Source organism: Mus musculus, chromosome 6 (genome assembly GCF_000001635.26).
Source record: "Mus musculus strain C57BL/6J chromosome 6, GRCm38.p6 C57BL/6J".
NCBI classification, from domain to species: domain Eukaryota; kingdom Metazoa; phylum Chordata; class Mammalia; order Rodentia; family Muridae; genus Mus; species Mus musculus.
In genome coordinates, this window is record NC_000072.6 from 93,934,273 (window position 1) to 93,950,687 (window position 16,415).

The 16,415-nt window shown below is 42.4% G+C and overlaps 1 protein-coding gene across 31 annotated transcripts in view; it reads right to left on the reverse strand.

Moving 5' to 3' along the window:
• Magi1 (membrane associated guanylate kinase, WW and PDZ domain containing 1) overlaps positions 1-16,415 on the reverse strand; it is a 608,477-nt gene that overhangs the window by 258,820 nt on the left and 333,242 nt on the right. For all 31 annotated transcript variants that reach the window (XR_377424.3, XM_030255185.1, XM_006505586.2 and 28 more), the window contains exon 2: positions 8,932-9,048. Coding sequence is in view for 30 of the 31 variants with exons in the window: in XM_030255185.1 (XP_030111045.1) it covers positions 8,932-9,048 (117 nt within the window). In the remaining variant the exon portion in view is untranslated. The remainder of the gene's footprint in view (positions 1-8,931; positions 9,049-16,415) is intronic.

Below are 16,415 nucleotides of genomic sequence, written 5' to 3' on the forward strand. Positions count from 1 at the left end.
AGGACTTGTGCTTGAGTTCAATCATTAATAAACTGGGTACCAGTGGAGACCGCTGGCTGAAATGTCCTCTGCTCTCTTGCTCTCTGCTCTAAGAATACATAAAGTAACAAAGTGTATATCTCAGCCTAAGCTCGAAACAAAGGAGAGTGGCCGCCTCTCTTCTGCTTCTTTGCGGCAGGACCAAACGCGACAGATTCAGCTATTGGTAGCTCTAGTTGTGAGTGATAAGTTCTGCTTTGTATTCCCAGCCAAAGTCTACAGAGAGCTTTAACAAGCAGTGACGATATATTTGGAAGTTCATGTCAGTAGGGAGCAGGGCAGACCTCAATGGAAGACCTTCAGATAGAAAGAAGGTTGCAGGCCCATATAAAGTTCTCACATTGCAACGCATTATCTACAAAGTTCCCACTGAAGTGCACCTGAATTACAAAAGAAACCCCATTTCAGGATTTAAGTTTAAGATTTTGTGGAAGACTGGGTCATTCACAGCTTTCCAGGGCACACATGGCCTGTGAGTCATGGATTGGAAACACCTGACACATATCATGGGAAGATAGAGTGGTATGGCCCCACACAGCATAGCAAAACTGCTAACTGGGAGAGCTGCTGGCCTCTCAGGTCCTTCAAAGTCCCAGAGAGTCAGTGAGGTCCCCCAGGAGAGCAGAGTGGACTCTGGAATCTGAAAGGTCATACACACCTTTGTGGTGATACTCTTCTACAGGTTACCATACCAGTTGCTAAAGAAACCAGCTTAAAGGTTAAACCACTCCCCCACGAACAGACAGACTGACAGACATACTTTCTGAGTTTCGGGCCAGCCAGGACCACATAATTAGACTCTGTCCCAAAGAAAATCAAACCAAAGAAAGAGGACTAAAGGCAACAGGTAGACAAAGCGTTTTGTGGAATTCCTGACATACTGGCTGCACTCAGTGAGCCCCATTTGTTTCTTTCTTCTCATTAATAAAATTTGAGTTATAAAGCTTGGCAGCAGACCTCCCTATACATCATAGGTAACAACAACCATTCCTCGAATCTCCACTGTCTGCAGAATAGGGTAACAACAGTTTGGTTTTCAGACTCCACTGGAACCAAGGGATAAATGACAGCTGCCAATCGAGTGTAGAATTTAGACTTTCAGAGTAGACTTGTTTTTTTGTTTTTGCTTTAGTTTTTTAAATTTGAGACAGTATCTCACTTTATGACCCTGGCTGACCTGAAAGTTGCTATGTAAGACCAAGCTGGCCTGAAACTCAGATCCAACTACCTCTTCCTGGAGTGCCGTTATTAAAGGTGTGTACTGCCTGGGACACCTGATCTTCAGAATAGTTCTTAAGGATTAAAATGAAAATCAGTCTTAATGAATTTCAAGGAGAAAACCCACTAGAATATATAAGATGAGAAAAAGAAGTAAATAAGCAAAAAACATATGCGTGTATAATGTTTATTATGTATACGTGTTTCTGAGCATCATTAAAAATCACCATCATAGCCCAGAACAAACAATTCCCGTAACCAGTGTCAGGTTTATTACTAATAAACGTACACTGCAGGAAATAGCTTTGGAGTTTTGATAGCACTCAGCTTGTCAATACATTGCAATGAAATAAGATGAGTCACCCTGTGCCAGGGCAGATCCTGAAGTCAGTATCTTTGCAGTGGCCCCGGGCCTACCAAGCACCCAGTGTGAAGCCTCAGTGAGTGAGCAGGTGATTCCCAGACGCAGGCAGAGCCCAGGGGAAGGTGCCACCCACCCCAGCCAGGGGCAGCCTGCTATTCTCATGACTCACTGCAACTAAAATTCTCCACTGGCAAGAAGCAAACAGGCATGGAGTGACGGATGGTCCAGCCCAGCAAAGGACTGCCTGTGCCCCTTTCTGTTTGCCATCAGATGAAAAGTCTGAAGAGTCATATGGTGCCTGACTTTTCTGTGGGGACAGCAGGGTCACATGAAAGCCTGGCTGGTCTGAAACATCCTCTGTGCAGGGATTATGAGCACTGCCATGTTGGACTGTGTGCAGCACTGGGCCAGAGAACGGTGCTTGCTCTCTGAATGCTGGGCGCAATCTTACCAAGTGAGCCACCTCATCTACTCTGATCCCACTCTAATTTCAAATTCTATTCATGGGAAAAACATTTTTTCCCCTAATCCATATTTTTCAAGGTTGGCTCAGAACTTCTTACCTGGACTACTGTGTGACTGTTCTACCTTAATTTATAAGTGACCAGGCCTGAGCAATTAGTGATGACACTGCCAACTATCAGCACTGCGCCAAGCATGAGAAAAACGTGTGGGACAGTCCAAAGGGTAAGAGCTCGTCACCACCCACGAATCGTTTTTATTGTTTAACCTCTCCATTACACCACATTAGCACATCTCAGAATACAAGCTACATATAGACAACATGTGGGATAGGAAATCCTATACCGCAGAAGGAATCTTTCATATTTGTTCTAAATCTTGAATTCTTTAAGGAATTCTTTAATGTAGGACAAATAAGTTTTCATGAAAAAGGAAGCCGGGGTGTTCATACTGTGCCATAAAGGGGATAGATAAGTAGGCTGGAAACAGACTACAGAGAGCCAAGGACACATGGGAAAATATTTCTGCTGCATGTACAAGGTACAGTAAAGATGTGAGAAGCGAGGAAAACCAATTCTCACCACGCTGCAGGCAACAAACTCCAACGGTGAAATAAATAAGAGAAGGTTTAAAAAACGAAATGGGGGCTAGGAAGAAGGACCAGTCAGTAAAGGGCTCACTGTCCAAGTACAAAGATCTGGGCTCAGGCCACCAGCATCCACAGAAAAATTGGAGCTGGAGAGATTACTCAACATTCACAATGCATCCTGCTCTTGCAGAAGACCTGATTGTAACAGTCAAGCTAGGCATTTTCCAAATGACTTTAACCTGCATACAAATAATTAAATATAAAAACAAAATAGAAGCTGGAGAGATGGCTCAGTGGTCTGGAACACTTGCTGCTCCGGGAGAGAGGACCATGATTCAGTTCACAGCATTCGCATGGTAAATCACATAAAATATAATTCCATTTCTAGGGAATCCAATACCTTCTTCTGGCTTCTGCAGGCATCAGGCATACATGTATGTAGGCAAACACTCATGCACATAAAATGAAAAAAATAATGCCCAAGGTGTGGTACTGTGTGCCTACGAGATCACTGAAATCTGACACAGGAAGATAGATGTGAGTTTAAAAATAAAAGAAAACAAATTTTACAATACAGGAGTGTAATCCCAATGCTAAAAAGGCAAAGATAGGGGGGATTTCTGGGACTTACTGAATAGCAAACCTAGATGAACCTGAGATCCAGGTCTTCCTCAAATAGCCCTCTCTCACAAAACAAGGTAGGTAACTTTGAGGAACAACACTCAAGGTCAATGTCTGGTACACACAAGCAAGTATACAGATGTATCCACCCCTAGCCCTGCATGTATGCATGCTGTATACATTCATGAATACATACCTACAGGGGGGGGTGAGGGAGGAGGGAAACAGACAGACAGATACAGACAGACAGACAGACAGACAGACAGAGAGAGAGAGAGAATATGTATCTGTCTGTCTGTACTTCAGGCCCATGAGAGCCTATATACCCTAGATGAGATTGAAGGTAGAGATGACAAGGCAGACCATCTATACAAATCACAGGAGAGTATCTGAGACACAGTAAGAGTTACAAAATTAGGTGACTATCAATGTTATAAGTCAGGTTAGGCTTTGCAGAGAGCTAAAGAACCCTTTTAATTTTAGGCAGCACTTTGATTAGAGGGTAACAGCCCTGACAGTTCTCAGATGCCTACACAGCTCTCTACACACTCCAATTGGAACCACTTCGTTAACATCAAACACAACCTGAGCACAGACACACACTCCAAAGACAAGCTACATTCGGCACCAGCTTCTTTGCTCCTGATCTAACGTATCATTAGCTCAACCTGTTAAAGACCATGGCAGCATGGGCTGATTTCAGATAAGCCATGGTGGAAACAATGGTACTTAAGAGAAGACTAATAGGTCCAGATAGTCCCTAAAGTAATGCATAACTCCATGAATGAGGGGGATACGTGGTCAGTGTGGGCGGATGGTCAACTATCCATCTAAGTATGGCACCTCTGTAAATAAAGATTGAGGTCACCTGTTTATCAGATCCAATTTAAAATGTCTTAGAGATCAAACACAGGTAATCTCTTTGTAAATTCCTATAAATTAGCTGGGCGTGGTGGCACACGCCTTTAATCCCAGCACTCGGGAGGCAGAGGCAGGCGGATTTCTGAGTTCAAGGTCAGCCTGGTCTACAAAGTGAGTTCCAGGACAGGCCGGGCTACACAGAGAAACACTGTCTCAAAAAAAAAAAAATTCCTATAAGTTAATAATCAATACCTCTTAGGCAGGTTACAATGGTCTCAGAATCAAGGAGAACCTTGACCAACAAAAGATCAAGCTATACAACAGGCTCCACATCTCCTTCTCCTTCCCCCTTCCAGGAGACATTTCTTTGCCTGTGTGGGAAAATGAGCTCCTGAGAGCAGAGCTGCAAGACATGGGAGGCAGAAGGTGTGTGTGTGTGCGTGCGTGCGTGCGTGTGTGCGTGTGTGTGTGTGTGTGTGTGTGTGTGTGCGCGCGCGCGCGCGCGCACGCTTAGCATTGCAGAGAAGTGACATTGCTGAATGAGCCATGAGCTGCATCTTGCATCTCGCTTTGACAGTGGCAGCACGGCAAATGACAAGCCCTGTCAGGTAAGGCATTTATCCTCACAAGGAACGTGGCCACTCGGAAGCAACAATCTTAGATGCTGTCACATCATTGAAGACAAAAAGTCATAAAACAGGAAGGCTATCATTGAGGGAGGTACAGCAATAGAGACTGTAATTAAGAGCTGCTGCAAAGGGCTCTTACTCTGGGCTTGGATTACCTGCCAAGTCACCAAAGAAGTCCTTACCAGCCATCTCTGAGGGGAGCAAACTTCTGAGCAGCCTGTAGGCCTATGCAAAATCAGCTCGTAAGGGCTGCCTAACCAAAATAATAATAATAATAATAATAATAATAAACAATGAATGCTCCTCCATATTTCTCCTTTTGTTATTCATTCAACAAGTAGTTATCTTACTATCCAGGCACCAAGCTGAGGGCACAGGGTCACTAAGGGAGACATACTACCTGGCTCAGCAAAAGTTGATTCGAAAGGACACAAACTACATAGAGTAGGAATTATAGCAGGCTCAGGACATGGTAAAAAGTGAGGTGCTTTGGGAGCCCTGAGGATGCCTGTCCCAGTGGAGAAGATGAGGCAGGACTTCATAGGAGAAGAGGCATCTAGGATAACCTTAAAATTAAAATGAAAATAAAGAACTGGTCAGTGAAAGCAATGTGTGCACACAGAAGGCTGATGTCTGCTGGCGACAGGAAGAAGTCTGTGTGGCTGACCCATTAGGGAGGGGCTGCAAAACAGGCTTCATGTGCCTCAGGACAGCTACAAATGAGGCACAAGACAAAATGGTAAACTTAGGACATGATGAGATATCGTGTGTGTGTGTGTGTGTGTGTTGGTTCTCATGTGTGAGATAGTGTGGCAAACTCAGGAAGTTGTTTAGGCCTCCAAGGTTAGGCCTTATAGGCCTCCCCTGCTCCAGAGGTACTAGTTGAGCTCAGATCACTACGTCCATTTAAAGAGCATCAGAGGGGTTCTGTAACGGGCACGAGGGGCCAGAGCTGGCAGAGCAAACCCTCCATACTTCACACCCGGACTTCTAACTCCTTCTGCATCTAGCTTTCTCATCTGTATTCATTTTTGTCCTAGGGAGTGGGAGTGATTTTCATGGTAAATATAATGACGTTCCTACCATGATGACCTTTTCCTTCTACTGAAGTTCTCAAATAGAGAAAAATAAAAGGACAATAATAGCTGCAACTCAAATAGGACGGGATGCAGGCATTAAAAGGTGACGTGGATAGTATGCAAGTTAGACTTCAACGGAGTTACTGAAGATTAAAAATAATCACGTCAGCAGTGGGTGAGAAGGGAGTATTTACAAGTGTGACCGAGCAGAAGTTAAGCTCAGTTATTCCTGTGATTATTGGCATAACAGACTACTATCATGTGTGTTGCTGGCATGCATAGGACTGAGTTCTGAGCTGTGACATCCATCAAAACCCATACTCTGAAGATGTTAAGATGATTTGAGACTAGAGAAACTTCATTTCTTCACCTCCAATGACCAACATAGATCTATGATGTGGAGAACAGAAACTCATCACCATCCACAAACCCCTGCTCATGAGGTCACGCTTCCCCATGCAGAGGTCAGTTAGTGTCAGCCAATGGATGTTCTAGAAGGCAATGGGTCACGGGAACTTTTTTTTCCTATTATACCTCAAGGAGGATTGATTCTCCCAATACAGGGCTTCCTCAGCCATTCAGACAAGGCATCGGCAAAGACCTCTGCTTTGCCCAGCACAGGGCCAAAGTGTCAAAATAAACACATGTGGTAGACTATTCCAAGCCTACCACACATCTTATATCACCCTCACCAACTCATGTTAAAGACCACATCATGGGCAGGAGAGGTCGCTCAGTAGGCAAAGTGCTTGCCACATAAGCATGAGAACCTGAATCCCACCTCCAGTACCCACAAGACAAGGCAGATGTGCTGACACCTGCTTGTAATCCCAGCCCTGAGGAGGTGGAGACCTGTGTGTCTCTGAGGCTCTATGGGCAGTCAGCTTAGCCTCAATGGTAAGCCCCAAGTCCTAGTGTAGCTTACGTTTTCAGTACCTGAGGAATGACATCAAAGATAGAACCTTGGGTCTCCACTTCTAATGTGGGTATACATGCACATACATACGTACATACATACATACACACCACACTAGCCACAGAAATAAGCCTTATTTCCTGACACTTTATAACTGGATGTACAGTGAATGTATATTCTTTTTTAGGTCCAAACATTATTTAAACTTTACAAATTCCCGATTTCCCAGTTTCATAAAAAATGGAACATCAATACCATTTTTTCAAGCAAAGACAAACATGATTTTCCCACTGTTTTTAAAAGACTATGGTCATTTGGGGCCTACTTCCTAAATAGTAGCAAACTTAAAATCAAGCCACTTAGCTCACAGTGAGGTCCAAGAGATCAATGGGGAGGGTGGGAGTGGGGAATAAATGGGAAAGCTCACCAACACTGTAACCATGGTAACACCACAGATGTGTCAAGCAATGGTGTGCTCATTTGCTCTATCCCCATTTCTTAAATTGGAATCTAAGTAGGGGAAAAATTACATGGAGAACAACCATGAGTCTGCAATTACTGAATTCTGCAAAATTGTATTCACCCTGCAATTCTAACTTACAGGTCATCACAGGAGAGCTAAAAAATGGCCCTGGGTGGTCCAAGAGTAAAAACTCCAAATGCTCTGAACTCCAAATGAGTTAAGCTCCCCATGACTCTCTTTCCTCCCCTGCTTTCATAGATAAGTGTGAATAACTTGGGCCAGTGTAACATAGATGGACCAAGCTGGACCACAGAGCCACTGTTCTCTCACCTGGAGTCACAATGTCACAAAAAATGTGGTACTAGATCAATAAAAATGGAATGAAAAATTCCTACTCCATCCACAAAATTAGAATTAGGAATCGCAATTAATCTACAAATATATATGGAATTATCCAAGGACACTATTGGGATATGAATTTTCAGTTCATTATTGACAAGCTGAAATGAGTGAGGGCCACTAAGCCACAGTGACAGGTCCCTTCTTCTCTGCCAGATCCAGAAGCCATACGGTGAAGAGGGGACTGTGAAGTGTTGTCCCAAGTTGCTTTCGGTATTCTTCTCCACAGAGCCTGTAGAGACAGTGGATCATTCTAGAAACTAAGGTTCTCAAATCCATTGAATGCCTTTGGCTAGTTCCACTTGTGACTTGACAGTAGTATCAGGAATCACTGGCAGTCAAGTGCATTGCTCACAAAAGATTATATTTGAAAGAAAATCATTTCTAGACAACAGATCACAGAAACAGGGGAGCTTTGTGGAGATTAAAAGTATTCTTCCTCTAGGAGGCAGTGTTTTAAAAAATGGTACCTCTAAAGCTCTTTCAAACCTGACCAGATCAAATGACAGAAAGCAGAAAGTAAAACTCCCAGGAATAATACCAGAACAATATGTTCTTGAGGTCTGAATGTAATAAAATGAATGTGATGTCTTCCAGAGAGACGAGGTGAGAGTGGCCTGTTCAAGGACACAGTATGGCCACGTCCCACTATAAGGCAGCTGTGAACTTTTCCACTCACAGACCAACACACTGTCCCCTTCCTTGTACATATCCCAAAGGTTTCCTTTCAGAGACCTGATGTCCTCTATCTTGCTTGCTCAAATTTGACTGTATAGAAAGTCTTTTCTTCGCACAATCCAGATTTAGAAGTTTCTAAGCCAATCTCGAGAAAGAATATAGTAGTCCCTCCACTGAGGGCCATTAAAGGCACAGTGGCCTGCCTCTACACAAGTCAGTATCAGGGTCTCTGCCTGGCCCTCTCCATTAAAGACAACAATGGCCTCACTTCTATAGGCTTCACCATGCCAAGTACTCCATCCCATTCAAACTCTAGAACAGTTTCATGAAACTAACCTGGCTGACTTGGTCTTTCCACAGATCAGATAATGAGCCTCACAAATGGTAGATCATTTGCCCAGTATTTAAAACTAGAAGGTAGCAGAGCCAAATGGAAATCTAGTCACACTGGCATGCCATGACATTGTGCTGCCGTGGCTAAGAACCTTCAGCCTTGCTTTTTTCTTCTATTTATAGCCACATGCATGTGTACACACACACACACACACACACACACACACACACACACACACACACACACACCAGTAGTGAGAAGCTAAAGCTGGCTACTTACAAGGCACAGCATGGCGGTAGAGGTTGTCCCTTATGGTCTGCTGGAGCTCATGATCTGGAGACCCCTTCTGGAACCGTTGGTTGAGGAAATGTCGTAGGTCCTTGTTGAGCCTTCCTCCTGTAAGAAACACATAAAACAGAGCAAATCAACAAGAGCTGGGTTTCCCTGAGCGGTGGGCAGTCAAAGCTGTGGGTGAGAGAGAAAGCAGCATCCATCGAACCCAGCCCACACACAGATTCTTGGCCACCACAAGGACGCGTCAGTTTCCCTCTCCCGGGGAAAAGCAGGAAGGATGCAATAAAGAGAAAACAGCATAGACACTGAAGTAAGGTGTGGGCCTCATCACACACCATACCAGAAGGCTAAATAACAGAATTTCTTTTAGGCTCTGCATTTAAGTGGGTGCCAGACACAAACATAGACACAGAGGGAGAACAAATAGCTGAAACTGAAGAGGACAATCCAGCAATAACTGTTGAACTGCAAAGCATTCTTCACAGGTTATACGTGCAAGCTGATTCAGGACTCCAGCGTAACTTACTAAAGCAAATAACTAACTAACTAACTAAATAAAAGCACAGAAACAACATAGAAACAACAAAAGGCAAACAGGGTGCAGACTCTGAAGGCTGTTTTCCTGAGTTTCCTCCCTGTGACTGGCACATGGAGGTGTAGCTGGCATGTGCTTAACCACAGGGCTGGGCTGAGCTTTACTGGATCCGTTTTTAAGGATATTAAGAGTGCATCATGTATGTACTATACAATGATTAAGTTAGATATATCATTTGTATACTGCAAAAACTTTCAAAATCCTTTCTCCAAGCATCTGAGGTGTAGAGTCCTTTACTATCATGTCTAGTTACTCTTCTGTGTGGGAACAAGCCAGTTTCTTGTTTCTACCTCAATAGGACATTGTATCTACTGACAAACCTCCTCCCCCCGACTCTTGTTAAGTACCATTCCACCATTCTACTGTCAATTAGGAATGAAATCAACATTGTATATTCCATGCATGAGAGAGCTCATGGGTGCAGCGTGTCTGTCTTCATGACTGTTTTTGTGCACAAAAGAATTCTAAAGAGAAAATGGGATGAGATGCAGCTTAGCCAGTTTCAGACTAAGTTTAATCCCCAGAATCAAACCAAAACACCAAAATAAATTAACTATACAGTAAAAAACAGAAAACGTGTTTTAAAAAAGATTTATTTATTTATTAACTTACTTACTTGCTTATATGAGTACACTATTGCTCTCTTTTAACACATCAGAAGAGGGCATTGGCTCCTGTTATAGATGGTTGTGAACCACCTGTGGTTGCTGGGAATTGAACTCAGGACCTCTGGAAGAGCAGTCAGCACTGAGTCAGCTCTCCAGACAGAAGACACATATTAATAAAATAAATCTTTTTTAAAAAGATTTATTTTTTATATGCAAGTACACTGTGCACTCTTCAGACATACCAGAAGAGGACATTAGATTCCCTTAAAGATGGTTGTAAGCCACCACGTGGTTGCTGGGAATTGAACTCAAGGACTCTGGAAGAGCAGTCAGTGCTCTTATCTGCTGAGCCACTCTCTCAAGCCTACTAGGAGGAAAAGGAAGGAAGGAAGGAAGGAGGGAGGGAGGGAGGGAGGGAGGGAGGGAGGGAGGCAAGCCATCTCCTTTAGAGTAAAGGACATGAGCTGAGAAAGAAGATCTGTTCTTTATTATATGGATAAATAAATATTGCTGTGCATTCCCATGCCCTCCACTGCCTTTCAGATTCAATGTACACATTGCTTAATTATTGTTGTTTGAGCCACAGTTAATTGAGGGGATCTGTGTGTTTTATTTCTTTGAAATCCTGTATATTTAATAGAACAAAAGAAAAGCTTCAAAATGTTACAAAAATGTGTCATAGAAAAGAAAGAATTTTAAGAGATTGCAACCATAAATTATAGTCGATAAGATCAACAAAACTCTTACAGATCAACCTAGTTCACTCATATGGATAAAGATGTCAGAGAAACAGCTCAAAATAACAAGACTAAGAATGTTTTTCCAGTTGAGCAGTGGTAGTGCATGCCTTTAATCCAGGTGCTCTGGAGGCTGAGACAGGCAGATCATTGAGTCTGAGGCCAGCCTGGTTCATAGAGCAAGTTCCAGGAGAGCCAAGACTACATGAGGAACTCTGGTTTTGTTTTCTTAAAAAAAAGAAAAAAAAAGATTGTCCTTCCAGTTTTTAGAGAAAATGAGAATCAAGCAAAGGCATTCCAGCCATAGGTATTATGGTCACCATGTGAGGCACATAACTCCTTGAAGTGGACAACAACTGCTCTGAGCTCAGAAGAACAATTCAGGCTATGACAGGGAGGCTAACGGGATGGTATTCCCCACTACAGCATGAAGCTACTGGCTTGCTTGTCACAACTGTGCAAGACCAAGGCTCACATTGTCAAAATGAAAATGCACACATTAATCACTAAACAACACCACTCATTCATCTATCAGTTATTTATTGTTGAAGAAGATGAGCACTATTTTATCTGCTCCTTAGACCCAAAACAGATAGGATGTTGCAACAGTTCAGAAAACTACGACAACAACAACAATCACACACACACACACACACAAGAAAGATGTTGATCTAGGCAATAAAACATACAAATTGAAATCACAAGGAGATTCTACTACATATCTACTGGAAGAGTAAAATTTAAAGAGTGAAAACATTCCCTTTTAGCAAAGTTATAAAACAAGGTTTTATATTACAGCTAGTGGGTATATAAAGAGGTTCAGCGCCATGGGAACACAATACCTCATTAACTCAAATTTGCACAAAGTAAATAACCCAAGAATTTCACTGGCAATGAAGAATATGAAAATAAGTCCACAAATAGAAAACACAGATGAAGCATCACCCCAGCAACCCCAATGACAGCACCCCAAAATATAAACTATTCAAATGTTTATCCACAGGTAGTGATACAAAAATGTTCAGTGAAGTGCTACACAGCACTTAAAAAGGAGAACCTACCAGCACATACAGCAATTCTCACAAGCCAGAGGCCAGGCTTAAATGAGAACAAACCTTTATCCACAAACTTATAAAAGTTCCCCCTGGGAATAGATGGAAACTGAGACTAAGTAGAACAGCATGAAGGTGAAGAGCCAATGGGGTACATGCATGTTACCTTATGCTTGAGTTTACATAGGAGACGTCATGAAGGTTATTAAGAAACACTACACTACAGTCTCTGAGTCAACAACAATGCTAATGACTTCCAAATTTCCAAATAACTTTGTAAGAAACAGAGACAACAACGAACTATTTGAAGGAGATGTCAATTCAGAGTTGATTGACTGTGGTAGTGTACCTACCAGAACACACAGAACCACACAGAAAACAAAGTGATGTGTGATGCTGGCTGGCTGGATACAGTATGCTAGGCACTGTGCTGGAGGCTTAATTCTCTCAATTTCATTAGGGAGCCTAACAAAAGAATAGGGCAAATCTTGGCAGTGAGGAAACAGGGTCCAGGTATGGATCCAGCTTCATTGTTCATGGCTCGTGAGCCTCTCTCCTCTCACTCATAAGAATAGAACAATGATATCATAGTAGCTGCATCACATGGCTGCTGTAAGCATCAGAGGGGATGACATGCTAGCACAGTGCAGGGCAGAGTGGAAGCACTTAATGAAAGGCAAACTCGTAATCACTCAGTGTCAAGTGGACAATTTTTGAGGTGAGGGAAAGAAAATTAAAACTGGGCCAAATGTGAACTATTATTGTTTTTCAAAAATAAAAAAACCACATAAATATGAAAGTTATTCAAATGGGTTAGAAATAAGAGGAGACAACACGTAAGCTGAGATAGTTAAGGACTATTTCCAGTGCTTCTAGAAATGAGTGAAGGTTTATTCGTGCTGAACTAGGGATAGCGGGGAGAAAGTTCAGCAAAGAAGGCTGACTGGCAAATCACTGGTAGGTGTATGATAGTCACACTTGCTAAATTCTAGCCCAGGGATAAGGCACTCCTGAATGATACGGAAAGAATACTGTTCTACAATCACCTACAATCTAGGTGGTTTTTGACATGGAAAGTCATGTCAAATTAATGACATGAAAAGGACAGTCGGAGGCAGTGAGGTAGCTCAGTGGGTAAAGGTGTTTGTGAACCCACAGGATAGAAGTGAACCCCAGACAGAGACACAGACAGACACAGAGACAGACAGACAGAGGCAGACACACACACACACACACACACACAATAAACAAACAAACAAATAAATAAATAAAATTTCAAAAGGCACTGAACATTTCTATTTGAGCCATGGGTAACAAAGGGGTCTGTGATTTTTAAATATACTATTGGAGTCCAAAGCAAATTCTACAGAACATTTGGGATGCATTAGTTCTTTTCCTATATGTAGCACAGATGCATATATCTATAGTCACCATCAAGATAAAGCAGAGGTTTACAGATGGGGTGGCATTCTTAAGACTCTGCTAGATTCTAATTGATCGTCGGCTCCAACTAAGCAAGCCAGTTGTGGTTTATGATCATAAGATTGAAACTCCTCTCTTCTGTGCATGTGCAAAAGGGCAGGGTTAACTATGCCACCAGTTAACATTTACTCTGCATTCCCTGACATTTGGATGAGAAAAGCCTCCACCTTCACATTCCATTAAGAATACTGTACTTTGAGCAGCTAATCTCACATTAATTGGCAATTATTCAGAGGACATGTCAGTAAATCTTCTCCTAACTGTCAAGGGCATTGAGCCACTGAAATAATAAATTGTAAAGAGGATAAATAATAAACTGTAAGTATGTCACAGCATCTTTACTTTCGTTCAAATTCAAGATTTGTTTCTCTTCAAATGGAAGAGGAACACAGGTCAGAAATATGTAGGGCTCTGCCTAAGGAAAAAAAGTTCAGAAGTAGGGCTGGAGAGATGGCTCAGTAAGTGGATAAATGCTTAATCTGCAAAGATAACCCGGGTCCAGATCAGTACCCATATATATGGTAGTATGTATATCTAACCAACCTGCTGGGGAGAAGAGATAAGTGGACCCCTGAAGCCTACGTACGGGAAAGCCAGCCTAGCCATATTGGTTTGGTGAAAAGACCCTGTCTCAAAGAAGTATGAGGGAAGCTGGAGTGGTGAAGCTTGCCTTTAGTCTCAGCACTTGTGGGGAGGCAGGCAGGCAGATCTCTGTGAGTCTGAGGCCAGCCTGGTGTACAGAGTGAGTTTCAGGACAGCCAGGGCTACAGAGTAGGACTCTGTCTCAACTGCATATGCACGCAGACACACACACACACTCTCTCTCAAAGATCAGGTTTTAAATTTTAAAAGAGGACAATGGAGCCTAGACCCTACTTGGATTGCCATTATTTTATATTTATCAACATATAGGAATTCTATCTTTTAAATTTCCAAAGATATTTTTTTACTTTTCCATTGAGTATTCTGAAGTTTAATGATTAACTGATATATTATTTTAATATTGTATAAGACTCCATCTTCATTACATGAAAATTCATTTTTCTTCATATAAAAAAAAAAATCAAGCTATTTTTCAGTACAAGCCATGCTGCTGTAATCGTTATTGGGATGTTTTTTTAAAAAAACAAAAAGGAAGGAAAATATGCATAAAAGATCAAGAAACTGATTTCCACAGAGCAGACGCTTAGTTGGCAAGCAAATGTAGGAAAGGCATATCTCATGGATGGGATAGTGACCCACCCCATTTTCTTCTCATGTCTTTGGACATAATATGTTGCCTTCCCTTGGAGCTTTGGGCTAGCCTTTAAGCATTAAACAGGACTTTCTGTCTCTTTCTGGCCTTGTCTAGGCAAGAGAATCACCTGCTATCTACATCAATACCATACTGAAACACATTACTTTGAATGCTAATTTCAATTAAAAAAAATCTTAGTTCAGGAAAGAAAAAGAAATTTACTTTGGGTAAATCAGAACTCTCTGTATTTTTCTTGTGAGTTTTAAGCAACTGTAAATTCCTATAATAAAATATAGTTTGGAAGGAGAACAGGATTATTATCAACTGCTGACCAAGCCACTATGACCTGCAACTATACCATCTGTGTCAGAAAATATCAACATGGTATTATCCATGTTTCTTCTTTAACAATATTTCCCCCCAACATTTCTCTCTTCTTTAAAAGAAAAAAATATAGTTATCAGGAAGTTAGTGTACAATAAGGAAGAGGCTCCGCTGAGTATCTTTAACAAATCCTGGGAAGGAGAGAGGTGGTGGCCGGACTGTAATGTGAGTGGGCTCTCCTTAAAGATGGTTCAAATGGAATTTATGCATATTTTACCACTATAACAAAGTTATAAAAAGTATCAGCTTTGAGAGACAAACCAGGCCCAGGAGCACATACTTGTAAGTCTCAGTCCTTAAAAGGTTGAGGCATGAATATAAAGACTTCAAAACCAGCCTGAACTTTATAGGGAGACCCTGCCACCCAAAAATACATTTTATGTGTGTGGCCATTTTTTCTGTGTATGTGTGTATCACATACGCATGGAAGCCAGAAAAGGGTGTCAGATCCTTGGGAACTGGAGTTAGCAACGACTGTGAGCTTCCTCATGGGTAATTGGAATCAAACCTGGGACCTCTGGACGAGTAGTCAGTGCTCCTGACTGCAGGTTGAACCATCTGTCTAGCCTCCCAAAAGAAATACTTAAAACCACTTGTAGCCCCATTTGCGCACTTTTATTAATTTTATTGATTTCTGTCCTGTGTATGAATAGCTATACAAACACTTGGATTACAGCAAATCCTGTCACAACACGCCTATCCACATGAAGCAAGAGCATCAACTCCTTCAATAGGGATTTATTAAGTGCCCACAGACCAATGTGCTGTGCATCCGGAGGATATGCTGTCCCTAAGCAGGAAGTAGCAGGATGCCCAAGGCAGAGGTAGCCTCTGGATAGAGGTAATTGTGAAAAGAAAGCAAAGACGCTGTTAGCCCTGTGAAGTGTGGAGGAAAGTATTCCAGGTAACAAAGAGTTAGGCATGCAGGAGGGAGCACAGAGACCTTAGTCGAGGAGCTTAGGTGGGAGAGAAAGGGGCTTTGTATCTTAGGCTGCAGCAAGGAACCTGTACCTTCCTCTAAGTGCAGGGGGATGTTCCAAGGGTTTCCAGCTGTAGCAGAGGGCATGGTATACATTTTCACATGCAGTGGGTTGTGCAGGAGTAGGTGACAGGAAGAAGCCAGTATATCCACAGCAGGTAAAGAGGAGTGTTGTTGACCCAGGGAAGGACAGAGAAGAGCAGGAGAGGATAGAAGGGAGGTGTAATTTAGTGCTGAGGCTGACTGGGGCGGGTGGTGGCTTGAATGAAAAATGCCTCCCATAATCTCATGTACTGAACACTTGATCCTTCGCCAGAGACAGTTTGGGAAGGTTACAGAAGCTTTACGAGGCAAAGCCGTGCTAGAGTAGGTGCGCCACTGCTGGTGGGCTTTGA